The sequence below is a fragment of the Protobothrops mucrosquamatus genome, unplaced genomic scaffold (genome assembly GCF_001527695.2).
Source record: "Protobothrops mucrosquamatus isolate PMUCROS unplaced genomic scaffold, P.Mucros_1.0 scaffold2037, whole genome shotgun sequence".
Taxonomy (NCBI): domain Eukaryota; kingdom Metazoa; phylum Chordata; class Lepidosauria; order Squamata; family Viperidae; genus Protobothrops; species Protobothrops mucrosquamatus.
Genome location: NW_015388144.1, coordinates 89,065 through 105,974, shown reverse-complemented (window position 1 = coordinate 105,974; position 16,910 = coordinate 89,065). Strand labels below are relative to the sequence as shown.

General features: G+C 38.7%; 1 protein-coding gene across 1 annotated transcript in view; it reads right to left on the bottom strand.

Moving 5' to 3' along the window:
- The window catches only part of LOC107294643 (nuclear receptor subfamily 5 group A member 2), a 162,907-nt gene that overhangs the window by 84,666 nt on the left and 61,331 nt on the right, over positions 1 to 16,910 (bottom strand). The window contains 3 exon segments of the mRNA XM_015823894.1: positions 6,949 to 7,598; positions 12,202 to 12,343; positions 14,080 to 14,198. Coding sequence (XP_015679380.1) covers positions 6,949 to 7,598; positions 12,202 to 12,343; positions 14,080 to 14,198 — 911 coding nt within the window.

Sequence of the window (16,910 nt, the reverse complement as noted above, 5' to 3'; positions counted from 1 at the left end):
TTGGAAGGAGCTTTTTGCTATATTATATTATGATTTTTGAATCAATCTTTTCTACTATTTAAACCAACTAACCGTTGGCATTCAAAAAGTGCAACTTCAGGGTGAAATATCCCTATAAATTTTAGGAGACCCTTCCAAGCCAGCAAATCAACAATGCGGCAGCCACAGAATGAAGATGGATGTTGCCATCTCATCCAATGACACTCCCGGAGGCTGATATTTCCTCTGTTAGGCAAACAGGCCTGTTAAGGAATTTCCTTGGCAAACGGACAACATGGAAACATCCTTCAACCCCACAGAACTCATGAGCCAGCTAAAACCATTTCCTATGCTATGGCAACAATATCTGCGTAAGGTTAAACAAGACATTTCATGCTATCCCTTACTCAGGCCACCGTATCTATTTCTGGATGTCTTCTTTTGTTCAACCTTTGCTAATAATAGTGACCTAGCTTAGGTGGTATTTATAGCCTTTAAAGACTTGTTGCCTGCCTTTTCAGAACACTTTATTCATGCATATTTCCTTTGTTTATTGTTACCTCAACATATTTTTTTTTAAAAAATCATCATTAAGATGTTTCTGATCCAAGATTTTTATTTAGCAACTCATTTTCACAGAGACCTTTCCATTCTCCAAGGAGCAAGCAAGCCAGATTTGGGCAAAGCCTTTAACTTCACTCTCCGGTAGACACAGCCTATGAGTGTTTTGTTAGAATGTCCCCTGAGAAAAAATGTGGGTATCACTTTCATGTCAAGGAAGATAGCTTTCTGTTTCTTCCCAGTTGCTAAGAGCAGAACTAGAACTTGCAGCAACAAGGAAAGAGTTTTGCTAAAAGCTTTCTGTTCACCTCACCAACTTTTTTCATAGATACTAATTTGCTACATTATCCGGTTTGATTCCTATTTTACCAACACAATCTTAAATTGTGGCAGGGCAAAAAGAGGCTAGCAAAGCAGTCAAGATCCTAAGCACTTCACTCTAAGTCAGGGTTTCCTAACCTTGAAAATTTTAGAATCAAAATCACGTGAAATATTAATACAACTTTATAATGCCTTGGCAAGACCACACTTGGAATATTGCATCCAGTTTTGGTGGCCATGATATAAAAAGATGTTGGGATCCTAAAAAGAGTGCAGAGAAGAGCAATAAAGATGATTAGGGGACTGGAGGCTAAAACATATGAAGAACGGTTGCAGGAGTTGGGTATGTCTAGTTTAATGAAAAGAAGGATTAGGGGTGACAGGGTAGCAGTGTTCCAATATTTGAGGGGTTGCCACCAAGAAGGGGGGGGAGTCAACCTATTCTCCAAAGCACCTGAAGGCAGAACAAGAAGCAATGAATGAAAACTAATCAAGGAGCGAAGCAACCTAGAACTAAGGACAAATTTCCTGACAGTTAGAACAATTAACCAGTGGAATGGCTTGCCTTCAGAAATTGTGGGTACTCCATCACTGGGGGTTTTGAAGAAAAGATTGGACAAGCATTTGTCTGAAATGGCATAAGAGCTTCTGCTTGACCAGGGGGTTGGACTAGAAGACATCCAAAATTCCTTCTAACTTTGTTATTCTGTTAAGATTGGTAAACCCGGCTCTAAGTACTTAAAAACTTGGTGGAGTTGTAAATGTACTGTTCTGCAATCTACAGTAAGTTACATGACTACATTCCCACTTCACACTAAATTGGAAAAAAAACCCAAGCTTGGTGTGATGCATAAATCAACATCATAAATGTGACTCTTAGGTTAGGATTGCCGTCCATACACCATAAAAGTAACCATTGTGCTCTTAAACAGAATGAGAAGTCCTACCTACCACATTTAGCAGACAGGTTAATGTGTATTTATCATCACTGAATCCCATTTGCAGGTTACCTCGGGAACAATAATGGCTAAGGCTGCCTCTAAAAGAAACCTAAAATTTGTAACTCTACCAACTTACAAAGCTTTTCTTTTAGAAAAGTAATTCAAGAGACAGAAAGAATTGGGCTACTGCTTTCTTCAGTCTCCTGCACCAACCATTTAATATGGGCAAAATGCTAGTCATTCACTATTCAAGGGTGCGCAAAACAAATATTCTAGAAAATTTAATTCAGATTTTTTTAAAGCCACATCTAAATTTATTACTTCATTATTCATTATTACTTCATTATTCATAATGAAGAGAGAGATTGATTCCTTGCTTTATAGTTTGGCCATGATTGGCCCAGAGAGCTCATACAGAGAGAGTATGGCCATATAATTTGAAAACTGCCTGGATCTTGTTGTCATCGCATTTTAAAGGAAAAACCAGTAAAACCCATCTCTGCCTCTTCATGCTTGATTGCATAGTGCTGTAGTTATCATTATCTCCTAACTACTCTTAGTTAAGATGGGATATACAGTGTGGTATTCATGGACACCATTAGACTTATAGATACACCCCAAAGCACCTTCCAGGTTTTAATATTTTTAAAAGATGTATTTAATTAAAAAGCAGACATATGCAATCTCATCATAAATGGATGTTTTATCACTGGCCACACCCATCACAGAAGCCATTTTGTAAATATGAAAATTCTTTCCATGGCAATTAATTAAGAAGGTGTCTTGTTGTGCCCTTAATATTCCAGATCTGCTCGCTAATCTAAAATAAGCAGTTTCCCTAAAATTAAGGAAGGAAGCTGAAGATCTCTCTGGAACAGCAGCTTCAAAATTTTCCATGGCATTTACATAAAAGAAGATGGTGTTTCACGAACAATCTCTTCCAAAATGTATTATGTCAGTTAACATAAATAGATGGGAAACCAGTGGAAAAGAATAGCAGAGAAGTGGGTGAGATTTAGAAATGTCCCCAAGATGTGTAGTTTGGGAGTACATGATACCATAATCCTGCTACAACTAAGCAAATTCAGTAACTGATCTCTCTGGCTCATGTACGTGCTGCTTTGAATTTAATTGATGACTGGGAATAAAAAATGAACAAGGGAGCATTCTGTAACAAAATGTTCCTGCTTGGAACATTTGGGTTCAGGATATCTTCGATGTCCATTTCCAAAATAAAGGTAAAGGCATGCTCACAAGGTCTATTCCTAACCCAGATGATGAAATGTGTATTGCAATGTTGCAATGCAAGACCTGCTGTTTCATACTTGTGTCATGATGTCACATACTGGTACACAAGGGCAGTGGTGGGATTCAGCCAGTTCGCACTACTTCGGCAGAACCAGTAGCTAATTTTTTGTTGCCCAGGCCTAGAATGGACTTCCGGAAGTGGCATCCACGCAGAGAACCGGTTGTTCACATATTTGAATCCCACCACTGCGTAAGGGGCAGAGTTTCTGTCACAACCTTATACTGCATATTTAGGCGCTTGCCCCTACGAAGATACCTATGGCAGTTTCTTTGTAGACGAAGTAAAGAGAAGATTAACATCATGCATGATAGCACTGAGTACGTTATGCAAAGAACGCACTGTATTTCATTCACATCGTGATGCAATCGGCGCAGATTAGATCATCTGCGTTATTTGTTTGATGAAGCCACAATGAATGCATGTGATGTTATGGATTCTATCCAATGCATATAGTGAAATTCGAACACTCCGTTCTCGCTATTTTCCATCAATATTTGGGCCCTACCTCTTGAACATAGACATGGTGTGTCTATGACTTTAATCAACTCTAACATTCTTTCATATAAAAAGTAAAAGATTATCTGCAAACCTTCCAAGCGCATAGAAGGCTAATAAGAGGAAAAAATATAGCTGAACTCCATAACGTGGTAATTTATTATCACACGGTGACTTCTGATTATGCAAAACTTTAGACCTTCCAAGATACATTCCAGAAGGTTGTGACATAGATAGCCTATAGCTTTGGTAACCATACATTGGGAATTTCTGGGTTAGATGATTACAAATGTTTTGAGAAGAATTCCTTAAATATAGGTGGTTTTTTTTTTTAAAAAAGTGCTAAATCAAAATTGAATGGGTAAATTATGTGCATTGGATATTCTGATCATAATCTGCTTCTACACTGTGTCTTTTCTGACAAAGGAATATGTGTGTACATCAAAAACTTTAAAAGGAGCAATGCGGGTATCCTATTCCCCAGATGAATGGAGAGAATCTTCTGTAGTGGCATCCCAGTTACAAAATACTATTTCTAAAAACTCTCTTTGCAGTGCTGGGTCTTTATATTTTCCACAGCTTTAATGTAGCATCTTAAGTTCTCAATTTAACCTGGTTTTTAACACCTTGCTTTCTTTTCCCTTATGCTTCCATTTGAATTAGTTAACTGCACATTATATATATATACTTTAAAAACCTTCTTCAGCTCTTTTGAGGTAGTAAAAATAACTATAATACATAAAATCAATATGTACACAAAATGTGACATGTAGTGGAAAATAACTCTTGGGACAGAGAATGTTATAAATTTTAGGAAAAAGAGAAAATAAGCCTCTCGGCAATAGGGAACAATGTACTAACTAAAAGATGATGCTACAAAAGTGCACCTCTAATTTAACTGCTTTTATTTGTTTTTATTTATTTATATTTCATAGTTCTAAACTGTCCACCTCCCTCAGATACTGACCAGGGTTTGTTTGCTTCTGCCTTTCCTCCAGCTTTGGGAGCAGAAGACTTAAAAATGAAGGGCTCTAAAAGGCTGTCTATGGAGATTCTCAGTCATCCAGGTCACAGTTGTCCCAAGGGTGCTTTTCCACAAGGTAACTTGACTTTCTTTTTTCTCTTTGAAGATGTTTTGCTTCTCATTCAAGAAGCTTCTTCCATTCCCCACCACCCAGTCAGAGCCGAAGAAGGTTCTCGAATGAGAAGTGAAACTTCTTCAAAGAGGAAAAAGAAAGTCCAGTTGCCTCGTGTTCTAAAAGGCTATTGGTTCTAGTCCAGTGGTGGCGAACCTATTGGTTCTAGTCCAGTGGTGGCGAACCTATGGCACGGGTGCCAGAGGCGGCACTCAGAGCCCTCTCTGTAGGCATGTGCGCCATCGCCCCAGTCCTAGGCCTTCAGCTGGGTTTTATAAAACCTTTTCGCTTTAGGCCTCCGCCGCCATGTGCAAAAAAAAAAAAGGTTCAATCAATTTCAACTTCTCGCAGGAAAAAAAAGATCTTGCAAAGTTGGAATTGATTGATTGAACTTTTTAGTCCCACCCAGTCTGCTGTTACCACCGCAGCCACGCCAAGCCAATGGGCCACGCCCAGCCAATGGGCCACACCCACCTGGCACCCGACGATGCGTAAGTGGGTTTTGGACTGCAGTTTGGACACTCGGTCTCTAAAAGCTTCACCATCACTGTTCTAGTTCTTTACCCTAGGAAAGGTTGTATAAGAGCTGTGAAATCTGAGATCCTTTTCCAAATATCATTCAAAGGCATTGAGAAAGGTCATTCCCAGTGACTTCCAATGCTTACTTTTTTTATGGGTGGGTAGCTTACACGGCACTGTTTTCCACCAATAAAAAGTATTTTTTCCTGCTATTTACCATAATCCCATTGTCCTTTGTGCTGTCATCAATGGATTGCAATCCTATTTCCCCACTTCCCTACAGCTGTCTTCTTTAAAACAGTCCACCTTCTCATCCTACATTCTTTCTTCCATTGGTCAGAAAAACTCAGTAATGATTTTGTTCTGATTCTTCTCCTCAGTTTGCTCACCATTAGCCTGCTTCTCCAGAATATGGATTTTTGTTGGGCTTCAGCAATCTGTCCAGAGACCTGTTTTAGCACCATTTTTAGAAGACTCTGGAGTGGCTACAAGCTAACAGGATATGTGTTTATATATCAAAAACATACATAATACTTGTTGATCCTGAATTTCATCTTAAATATACTGCATATATGGAGCCCTAAAAGTACAATTATTTTCAGTAATAGAACTGTTACTATTCTCCTATCTAACAGTTGCTTTTTTTGCTCAGTGAATCTTACTGAATCCAGCAAGTAGAAAATTAACTCTTATTTCATAATGCACCTGATCACAGAACTAGGCTTAGTCTTAGACATTTGTTACTTTATGTAACATGTACACATAGTCTTTTTTGCAGTATAGTTGAATGTTCATGGACCCATATCATTTATTTTTATTTTATGACTCATTGACGATAGCTTAAAGGATAATCAGTGGAGAACTTATGGCCTCCAGATGTTGCTAGAGCTTCACTGGCCAACTTGACTTGGGCTTCCAGAAATTGGAGTCCAGAATATTTGGAGATTTTCCAGGTTCCCACTTTGATCAATAGAAGTGGGAACCTGGAAAATCTCCAAATATTCTGGACTCCAATTTCTGGAAGCCCAAGTCAAGTTGGCCAGTGAAGCTCTAGCAACATCTGGAGGCCATAGGTTCTCCATTCTAGTTCATATTTTTAACTCTTTCTTTCAGGAGTCATACACTAGGACCTATAAAATATATTTTTTCCCAATGTTGCTTCCAAAATATTTTACCAAAGACTTTTTTTATCTGTTTCTCTATCAATAGCCCTCTTTTTCTACCTTCCAAGAAAGAAACCAATGGGCAATAGGGCAGCAAAGGGGTGGCTTTTCATACTCATTGCTGCAACTGTTCTGGTCTATTTCTACTAATGCTGTTATTTAATAACTAATGCTGTTATTCAATAATAGCCTATAATCATAATTAAGTTAACCAGGCAAGATCTCAGAGTCCGCCCCCCCTGATTTTTTTAGGTTTAGATAAAAATCTTGACTTAAACATCCAATTCAGCTTTTCCACTGATAATTAGTGACATCCAAATGGTCATAACATTTTGAAATGTTTCTCTCAACAGCTTTTTCTCAAAGAACAATACACAAATATAAGTTGTATGAATCAAACGCTAATCAGGTTTTCTTATATACCAAAAACTCTTATTTTGTTTGTTCACTTATTTATCCAATTCAGTTACTGCCCATCTCACTCTCAGAGTGACCACAGCCCATGAAAGAATTGCATGACATACCTTAAGTTCTCTGAAGAATATGCTACTCCTAGCCCACTCGACAATTGAGAAGAGGGTTTGGTCAGCCATTTTGCACATAAGCCCAAAAGTGTTGAGCTTTTCATGCTTGCTTCTGTTGGCCTGCTCTTGCTGCAAGTAGGCCATAATCTTAGCTTGGACTTGTGGCTCATCTGGCTCACACTTCAAGAGTTCCAAAATCAGGTGAGGAATACTTGCTGGTGAGCTGGTCTGATGGTAACCATCCATGTAAGAGTAGCCCATTATCGACTCTGGAGAACTGGTATAAGGATCAGGGTACTCAGACTTGATAGCACGGCTTGGAAAGTGACTGTAGCTCTGATAACCTTGCAGGCTACCATGTGGCGGCATTGTCATGCTAATTGGAGAGGTGACAAAAGGGCTTCGGTCATAGTCTGTGGGAGGCAAGGCTGTGTGGTTCAGAGGTAGGCCCTTGGAGGCAGAATGGATGTTCTGGATGGCAGAAGATATTGTGAGATCAGTGGGCATCGCTTGAATCACCTGAGTCATGGCTTCTAATTTGAGTCCATTTGCTCGGATGAGCGCTTTCTTCTGCTGCTTCAGTGCCCTGTCCCTCTTGTACATGGGTCCAAATTTGTTCCGACCTCCACGCATTCGGTCAGCTCTCACGGCTGTTGAATGTAGTGGTGAAAAAAAAGAAAGTTATAGGTGTCACATTGCAGACATGATACAAATACACATATTGACAGGAATCTCATCATTTTCAGTCCTTGATCAACCTGTAGTACAAGTTTATGTTGAGTACGCAGTAGCTGTTTTAACGGTTTTTATTTTATTTTAGTGTGCTGTGGTGGCGCAGTAATTGGAATGCAGTATTGCAATCTAACTCTGCCTACTGCTGGGAGTTCGATCCTGATTGGCTCAAGGTTAATTCAGGCTTCTATCGTTCTAAAGTCAGTAAAAGGACTTAGATTGTTAGGGACAATATGCTGATTCTGTAAACTGCTCAAAGAGTGCTGCAAGGCACTATGAAATGGTATATATTAGTCTAAGCGCTATTGCTATTTATTGTAATTTCACTTTTGATGAACCACCAGAGAAGGTCTAACATTGTGAATAAACATATTGTATTAATTTGCAAGAATTTACTGCTTTCTTGTTATATTGCTGGATGAAAGCCATACTGGTGAGGAATCTAAAAGAGCATAATTCAAGCTTGGTGTATTAAATTTTCTAGTAAATCTAAGAGGATAGGGTGTAAAAAATTCTTCTAAAGGACTCTAGATTGCATTTTGGGGCTGGGCAAGAGCTTTTAATAACAGCTTTTCAAAAGGCTTATCATTTATTTTTTTCTAATTGTTATACTCTTTTGACTTAACCCATTGAGTAGATGTTATTTAAAGGCAATTTAATGCTCTTCACATTGGCCCTTATTCTGAAAATAGGAAGCTCGCCAATTTTGGAGAGAGGTAATAAATTGCACTGTTGTTATTTCCTCAAGTTGATTGTCTATGATAAAGAGCAAAGTGTCACCAAAATGAAAGGATTTTGCAACTTCCAATACAAATCATATCAGAATTAAGGTTGTGGAGAAAAAAATGCTACTCTGGGTTACAGTACTATGTTGCTAGAACATGTTTTAAAAGCAGCAATATTTTACCAAGACCAATACCTTCCCAAAGGTATTCAGACAATAAGAAGGGCCTTTGACAGCTCGGTGACATGCTGAGATAGCTGGAGGTTACGTTACTAAGCTTTTATCTCATAGATTAGCATGCCATTAAAAATGTATTAGAAATCCTAGGTATACAGAGACCTATAAAACTATCATAAAGAGGTTAACAATTAATGATTTGATCCTAAAATGTAATTTATGAACTAGAATGCAAGACTATGTATCATAATCAAGGAAACATGCATATAAATATTAAAAAATGTTTATAGCTGAAAGCAGGAGTTCCTTCCCATCCTGCTGATAACAAAGAGGAAGTCTGTTAATATAGGAGAATATTGCTAAGTAATCTTTAATAAATAAATAAGAAAACAAATATTGGATGGAAACACATCCACTCTTATTTTGCTGCTGGCAAAGGAAAAGTAAACAGAAACGCCTAACAAATTATAGTTAAATAGTTTTATCTACACTACTCAACCATGCCACATTCTGGGATTAATTTTTGATTGCTTTTTTTTTTTTTTTAGGAAAAAGGTGAATTCAACCTCCTCCGATTATGGATTTTCCAAGATATAAGAGGCATGTAACACATTCAAAGAAGATACACAGACCTCTTTTCTTAATTATCGTCTCCATACAAGAGCTGTAACAACCCATTCAGCGAAGAAGTCAAGTCACATTTTTTTGTTTTTGAAAACTAGCATTAAAGGTCTCTGAGCACATTTGATATGCTTCACCTCTGTGTATCTCATTGAACAACTTGTGAAAGGTTAGGGCTACAGCATATAGTATGTAAAATGATAAATGGGATTTTTCAGTGTATTCACAGAAGAATAAAGGAGAATATTTATAGCTCAGGGTTGATCTGAGGGGTCCTTGGTGCTCTCTCAGCTTGGTTGTTTTCTTGCAGATGTTTCATTACCCAAACTAGATAATATCATCAATGCTAATGACTAGCACGGAGGATGTCTATGGAGACTCTCAGTCATCCAGGTCATGTAAGTTCACATGGTGCAATAAGATTGTGTGTTTGTTGTCACTGTGAGTTGTGTCGGGGTGTGTGTGTGTGTGTGTGTGCACGAAGGGAGGCTTAGGCAATCTCATTGTACACATGTTGTACTCTGACAATAAAGGTTGATTTGATTTGATTTGATTTGGTTTGATTTGATTTGGTTGTCCCAAAGGTGCTTTTTCAAAAGGCAACTGGATTTTGTCTTATCTTGAAGATTGTTCCCCTTCTTATCCAAGAAACTTCTTCAGAAACATCGTCAACAAAAAACAAAGTCCAGTTGCCTTTTGAAGAAGCACTTTTGGGAAAGCACTGATGATGTTACCTAGTTTGGGTAATGAAATGTCTACAAGAATACAACCAGGCTCAGAGAGCACCAAGGACCCTTCATTCACAGAAGACTTTATGTACATGCATCCTCCTAACATTTCTAACATGGTTTCACAATATTCATGTTTTCAGTGAAACAATCTGTCACATTCTTCTGCCATACTCTTGTGTTCCTTATTGATTTTTTTTTTTAATGGAAAGACTATTAAGTCAGTAGTAGACATCATAGCTTCTCTGGATAAAACAGAGGTAAAAAATATCAAAACATTTCTAGGCAATGCCAGTATAGACAGAGAAAGCACTTTTGAAAAGAATTGGCAAATAAGGGCTTACATCTTGAGTTCTTGCTCCCGTTCCAAATGTTCTGAATATTTTTTGCTCCTAAGCAAGAAGCAAACAAGTATATGTGTCTGTGTGACTGACCTTGTAAGGTGCATTTGCAAAAGAGGAGTAAAAAGTATAGAATCAGCTGAGAATTCTTTCCTGCTACATATCCGTTCCCATTGATTGTATTATCATTATTTTGGGAAATGCAGATTTCAAAACAGACATTTGATGAAATAACTTTTATCTCCACCCTGATATTATCTGTTGATTCCTGTCTAGATTGCAGTAGTTCAAGGGGAGCTTGAACAGCTATAAAGTTAGGTTTAATTGGCATAAGCAGAATTTATTCTGGAATGAGAAGTTTATGGATTGTAAACTCTATGGGCTAAGCTGTTCACAATTTCTACATCTGCCCATAAGAAAATAGTGAAGTTCTAATGAGAAACTTAGCTGAGTTGCAGTCTTGAGTTTGAGAATTAATGAACTGAACCAATGCTGGTGACTTTTTGAAAGGGAAGTAAACCGTAAGAATGTTTATAATCAAATAATAATCACTAACTCCAGAATTAAAGCAACTTTTTAAAAAAATCAAATGTCTCTACCAATAAAAATTAAGTTACTCATTAGCTGTCTAAAGATTGAAATCATTAATAATTATAGTTCCACATCTTAAAAAAATATGAAAATTAAAACTAATAAACAGCACAGTACTAAATGTTAAAACTAAGACCAATAGCTATCAATGGAATGTTCCCAATGCTGTGTTTGTAATGGTCTGTTAAATATCAGTGAGGAGAATTAATGAAGAATAAGACAGCTTCCATAACTTGGGTCACATATATATACAGTAAATACAAATACTTCATCATTGATATTTGAATTCTTATAAACTAATGAAAATGACATACAGCATTTCAAACTAGCAATGATTTAACCTAACACAGGTGGAACCACGTAGACTGTTGAATTTGTAGTTACAAAAAAAATATGACAAAACGGAATTCCATCAATAATCACTGTTAAAAAAACACTACTAATTGTCTACATTAGGCAAGTATTTATCAGAAAAGTTTCAAAACTTTTTGACAGCAAGATTCATGGTTACAATATATATTTTTCAAGCTAACTTTTGTTTCCTTGTTTCAAATTCTGTAATAGTAATTTACTCTGAACACAATAATGTGACAAGATGTACCCATATTTTATCAATGGGCTATGAAGCATTATAATATGCCTTAATAATTTCATAAAAACTGAAAACTATTTGTACTGGATGAGTATTGTGGGGGTTTTGTTTTTGTTTTTTTTAAGAAAACCAAGCCCTCTTTCTATGAAGTGCTAAATCATTGTTTAGTCAATGATTAGCTCAGCTGCATAATCCCTCCCTACAAGGAATTCCACTGATAAACAAGACTGATCAGTTGTCCCTGAGAAGGGGAAAAATGTCCAATATGCTGTATTGTATTTATAACTCTCGGATATGCCTGAAATGTTTTCAATTTTAGAAATCACTACATCACCAATTTTACTTCAATTACTTATTTTGCCTACTCTGATTGAATTTTGTTTGCCTAAAGAAATCAGTGTTATTTGTTCTAAGTATTTATGATTAATTCCAGATAGTCTGCACTCTTTGGAAATACCAGAACTGTACAATTATACATATTGACCCTGCATGTTCTAATGCTTACATCTGAAATGTACATCTAAGTACCACATCAGCATATGGGACAAGGGAGTCTTCAAAGCTCATTGAAATAAACTTCTGGTTAGTGAATTGTAAGCTTCAATTCTTTATGATCCATCATAAGCAATAATTCTTTGAAGTAACACCTCAGATGACAGCAGTCTAAATAATGCACGTAGAAGGATTTGTATTTAATATTATTAGTTATTATTTTTATTCTTATGTAGGAACAACTGTAGACCTTACCTTCCAACTTCATCCCAACACTTAGACATTTTTGAAACCGACAATAAGGGCAGCGTTTTCTTTGAGTTTTGTCAATTTGGCAGCTTTGATTTTCTATGCATGTGTACCTTTTGTTATTCTGGACTGTTCGCTTAAAGAAGCCCTGTAAAATAGATAGAACATGTTTACAAATTTGGCACAAAGGCCCCGAACCAGGAATTTGACTTCAGATTATGAAAACATTCACCAAATCTCTCTTCTACTTTCATCCTGCTAGTTCAGCATTTATGAAATGGCTGGTTTGGTTCCAGATTTCCTTGGAGGAAACCCACTAGGCCACAGGCAGAATTTTTCTGAGGCTAGTCTGTGCTGGCATTGATTTAATCAGATCCTGGCCAGGCATCTGTGTTGTTTCCCTCGCCATCATCTACCAGTAGCCATTTGAATGAATTAAAATTCTTTCAAATGATTCTAATTTTTGAAAGTGGCCTTTCAAAATCGCCTAATGCAGAATTTTAAGACAAATCAAACTTGTATTTGCCTATTATTATTATTATTTTTAGACTTCACCAATAGGAATCCTAACTCAGTTCTAAGTCCCAAATGAAAGAGTGTTCCCCAATCTACCACTTGTTACTCTGGTTACTCATGCCTCTGCTGGTGTACTATTCTTCAGTTTATCATCCATCATTACTGCTGTCATCTTACTTCTCTGGTATTTAAAACTAAATTTTAAGCTGTCTCTAAAGATTCTCAATTTTAAGCTGAATTTTAAACTTTTTGGGATTTCAAAAAAAAGTTATTTGCAAGGCTGTCTTTCTTCTCCCTTCCCTCAACACTAAGTACAGCAGCATAAAATATTTCTGGTGACCACGATGATTAAAATCATGTACTAAATAACAGATATTCTAGTTCTTACGTCTCTTTGGGAATAGTGGATGGTAAGCATAAATACATGGGGGTAGTATTATAATGTGATTAACTTTTGATTCAGCATGAATACTGACTTGCTCAAAAGTTCCCTTACCAAATTTGATTCATGTAACTCCAACAGATGCAGGTTTTTACTGCATAAATATTTCTATAGTCCTAAAATTATATATGTATTACTCCAGAAAGCAGTGTTAAAATGATGTTGCTTTAGTACTAATTTGCTTGGTTTCTTTCCCAATACAGAAATATTTTACACAATTGCAATGTACTCCAGATCTAAGGCAAGTCTGGTTTTAATAGCTGGTTGCATGGCACTCCTCTATAATTTTGAGACTCTGCCTGATATAAAATAGAATGCATGAGCAAAAAATATTCTTCATAGTGATGAACAGCATTTTGAAACCATTTAATTGATTTCCACTTAATCACCTTGCAGATAAATATGGACATAAAATGCTGTGTATGTAGGAGGCTATACGCACACTTATAAGCATGTGCAAGCATAAAAAGAATGTCAAGAGAAATTTACATTTGCATCCTGAAAGATGAAAAACTTGAAACAGTTGCCTTCAATATTGTAACCCTGAAATTTATCAGGAACAAGATGCAGCAACAATAATACTCAATGTATATAAATCAACTAAAATCAATATTGAGGACAGCTGGGAATGAAAGTCTCTCTACAACTACATCACTTCACGACAACCAAATATTTAAAGGCATTAAATATAGCTACCCTACACAGAATACCGTGGGCAAGTTTTTCTTTCCATTAAAAGAAACCCTTCTTACTCTTTACTCTCTGCATAACTTCTGCCTTCCGAGAATGCTACTGCACATCTTCACAATATTCTTTTTCCATTAAAAAAATAATAATAACAGAAGCACGATTACCTAGCATTTTTCTCGATCTGATTTTTCAGCTCCCTCCCCCACTTTTTCCCATGAAAATAAATTGTACAAAACCTTGCAACTTTCACAGGTAAGGAGTCCATAGTGATACCCAGACACTTTATCTCCACAGACAGGACAAAGTTCTTCAAGATCTTCATCATAAGAGTAATTCACCATTTTAAACTGAGACACTAGGGGGGGAAAAAAGAAGAAAAATAGGGGGAGGAATTAAACCCTATGAGAATGTATACAAAACATTTGATGCATTATTTCTTCACTGGGGAAAACAATTCCAGGACATCCAGGGTTTTTTTTATTTCCCTTTAAATCCTCAAAACAGGAAAACACAATTTTGAAACAACATATTTTTTTTTTAGTAACCAAAATTATTCTCTCCAAATTCAAAGTAGCAGAATAAAACCTGTTAAAACGAACCACAGTTCTAAATACAGCAAGCATTTTATTGTACTAATCCCCAAAACTGGGTTTTCCAAAGTATTAAACTCTTAGTTCACTCCTATCTGTGCTTACACATAAGTAGGCAGGACTAGTTCAAGACATCCTACTCTGAGGTTTACATGCCTGAGGCTGCAGTTACTTTTCTTCAGTTTATTATTCTTGGGATAAAGATCACCATTTATCGGTAAGATATTTAAAATGTAATTGCATTTAAAAATTAAAAATCAGATGACTAAGTGGAAAAGTAACTTTTCTCTGTACTTTGAAAGTTCGTCTATAACAAGTCACCTTAAAAAAAATGTTTACCTAACCCCCATTTCAAATTTACAAAACTAGTAGTCTAAGTGGGGGGAAAAAACCCAACAACTTAAAACAGTATTTTAGAAAGGGAGATGAAGAGAAGGGGGAAGGGAAGGAACTGCAATTTTTACATATTTTACAATTTGTCTTTTTTTTTTTAAAAAAAATCATTCTACCTTAACTCTTTTTCCTTGCTGTCTCAACCGACCAGAGAAAATACATCAACTGCTCAAGGATTTAAAGAGACTCTGAAGGCTGAGCTTGCAAACTCTTGCAAACTCCTTCAAATGCTGGTAACTAAAAACAAAGAAGAAAGTCTTACGACAACTTTCCTTCCTTCCTTCCTTCCTTCCTTCCTTCCTTCCTTCCTTCCTTNGGGGGAGGAGAGGGAAGTTCTCTTGGCCAGGGAGAGAAGTAGCTAAAACCTGAACCCGGATCCCTGCCCTCCCCCTCCGCCGAACCGTCGAGAAATGGGAACGCGAGGCGTAATTTCAAAAGTGCGAAGAAACTAGCGCGAGAGAAGCGGGGAAATACTACTAAAATCCTTTCCCGGATTTTAGGCACACCGGAGCAGCGCAGGAAGACCATTGGCCGGACATGGGTACTATTGGGGGCGCTGACTAGTCGGCCCTGAACTTTCGGGGCGGGAATTTTAGGTGGGACCTAGGAAGATGCCGTGCGCCCAAGCCTGGGATCTTCTACTTTTACGCGGAAGTTCTTCCTCTTTCGGACAGGAGTAATAGACGGGGCCAATGCAGGGCGCGACCCCAAATTGTTCGGTACCCCAAGATGCTTAATCTGGGAGAAGTAAAGACGAGGTTGGCTGGGTAGCAATGATTTCGGATCTTCTATTTAGGCCAGAGTCGGAGATTCTCTTGTCTCGCACACAGATGTTGCCCGATTTGGAAGTGGAAGTGGAAGCGAGGCAGTTCTGGATGCGACTGCAAACGCGCGCGCTTCTTTCCGAGGCCGGTTCCCAAAGGGGCTTCATTTCTGGAGGAAACGAAGCCGAGAGAGAGAGAGAGAGAGAGAGAGAGAGAGAGAGAGAGAGAGAGAAAACTGATAGCGGCACCGTCCCTCCCTCTCCAAATCGCTGCGTTCCCGGGAAGCCACCAAGGGGAGGAAAAGGCCTTAAGAAGCGCGTTTCGAAATCTTAAAACTACCCACCTGCCCTCCCCCGTTTGCCGCGGTGGCACCCAGGCGAATCCCCGAGGAGGCTTCCTACAACCCCGCGCCCTTCTTCGGGAATTCCCGAAACGGGTATAAAGGGGCCGGATCGAGAGATGGAGGGAGGGGGATCTGGGCAGAAGCGGCGAAGGAGCCGTCCAAGAAGCGAGAGAGGCCAAGGGGCTTCGCCTCTGCATGGGCGCCTCCAATTCTGCCCGCTCCATCAAAGAGGCCCCTCTGAGCTGGTGGGCACCACCTCAGCCGGGAAGAGGCTTTCAGTGGCTCGTCCGCCCCTTCCGACTGGAGTTTTCCCGGCAGAGCCGTCAAGGCAAGAACTTCAACTGTCAACCGCCCCGGAGAAGGGAGCAGGACCTTCCCTAAGGCTTGCCCCAGAGGAAGCAAAAGAAGGCAGGGTTGCAGCCTTAAGCTCATTTACCTGCGAGCATCTTCTAGCATCCTCCAGCCGTGGACCGCACCAGGCTGGTTGGATGCCTTCTAGAAGAGGCCATGAGCAATTATTGGGGACAGGCCAGGGTTTATAATTGCCCGGTTCAGACTTGCCCGGGAGAGAAGTGACCTGCCCCCTTCCACTGCTGCTACCCGCGCTGGACCCAACTCTCCGCGTCCTTCTTAACGCCGAAATAAAAACAATTCCCGCTGACACCTCCTTACAAAACAGTCACTCTGCGGTCGGACAATTGTGTTTCCTAAGGTGTTTCAGGAACGGGCATTTCAGGACGCGGCTTCATTTTCCCAAGGCACCCGCTTCGCCACGTTTCTCAATTAAATTCGTGCTCTGGGTTGGCCCTTGAAGCAGAAACTAACCTAAGGGGCTAGTGTTTGCACAGTACTTATGGACCCCCCCTTCCCCAAAAAGCTTAACCAAACTGAACATCAAACTTGACGCGTTCTGCGAAATGCACGCACTAAATCGCTACCTCAGCTTCTGGCGCTTAATGGGGGGGGGGGGGGGGAAA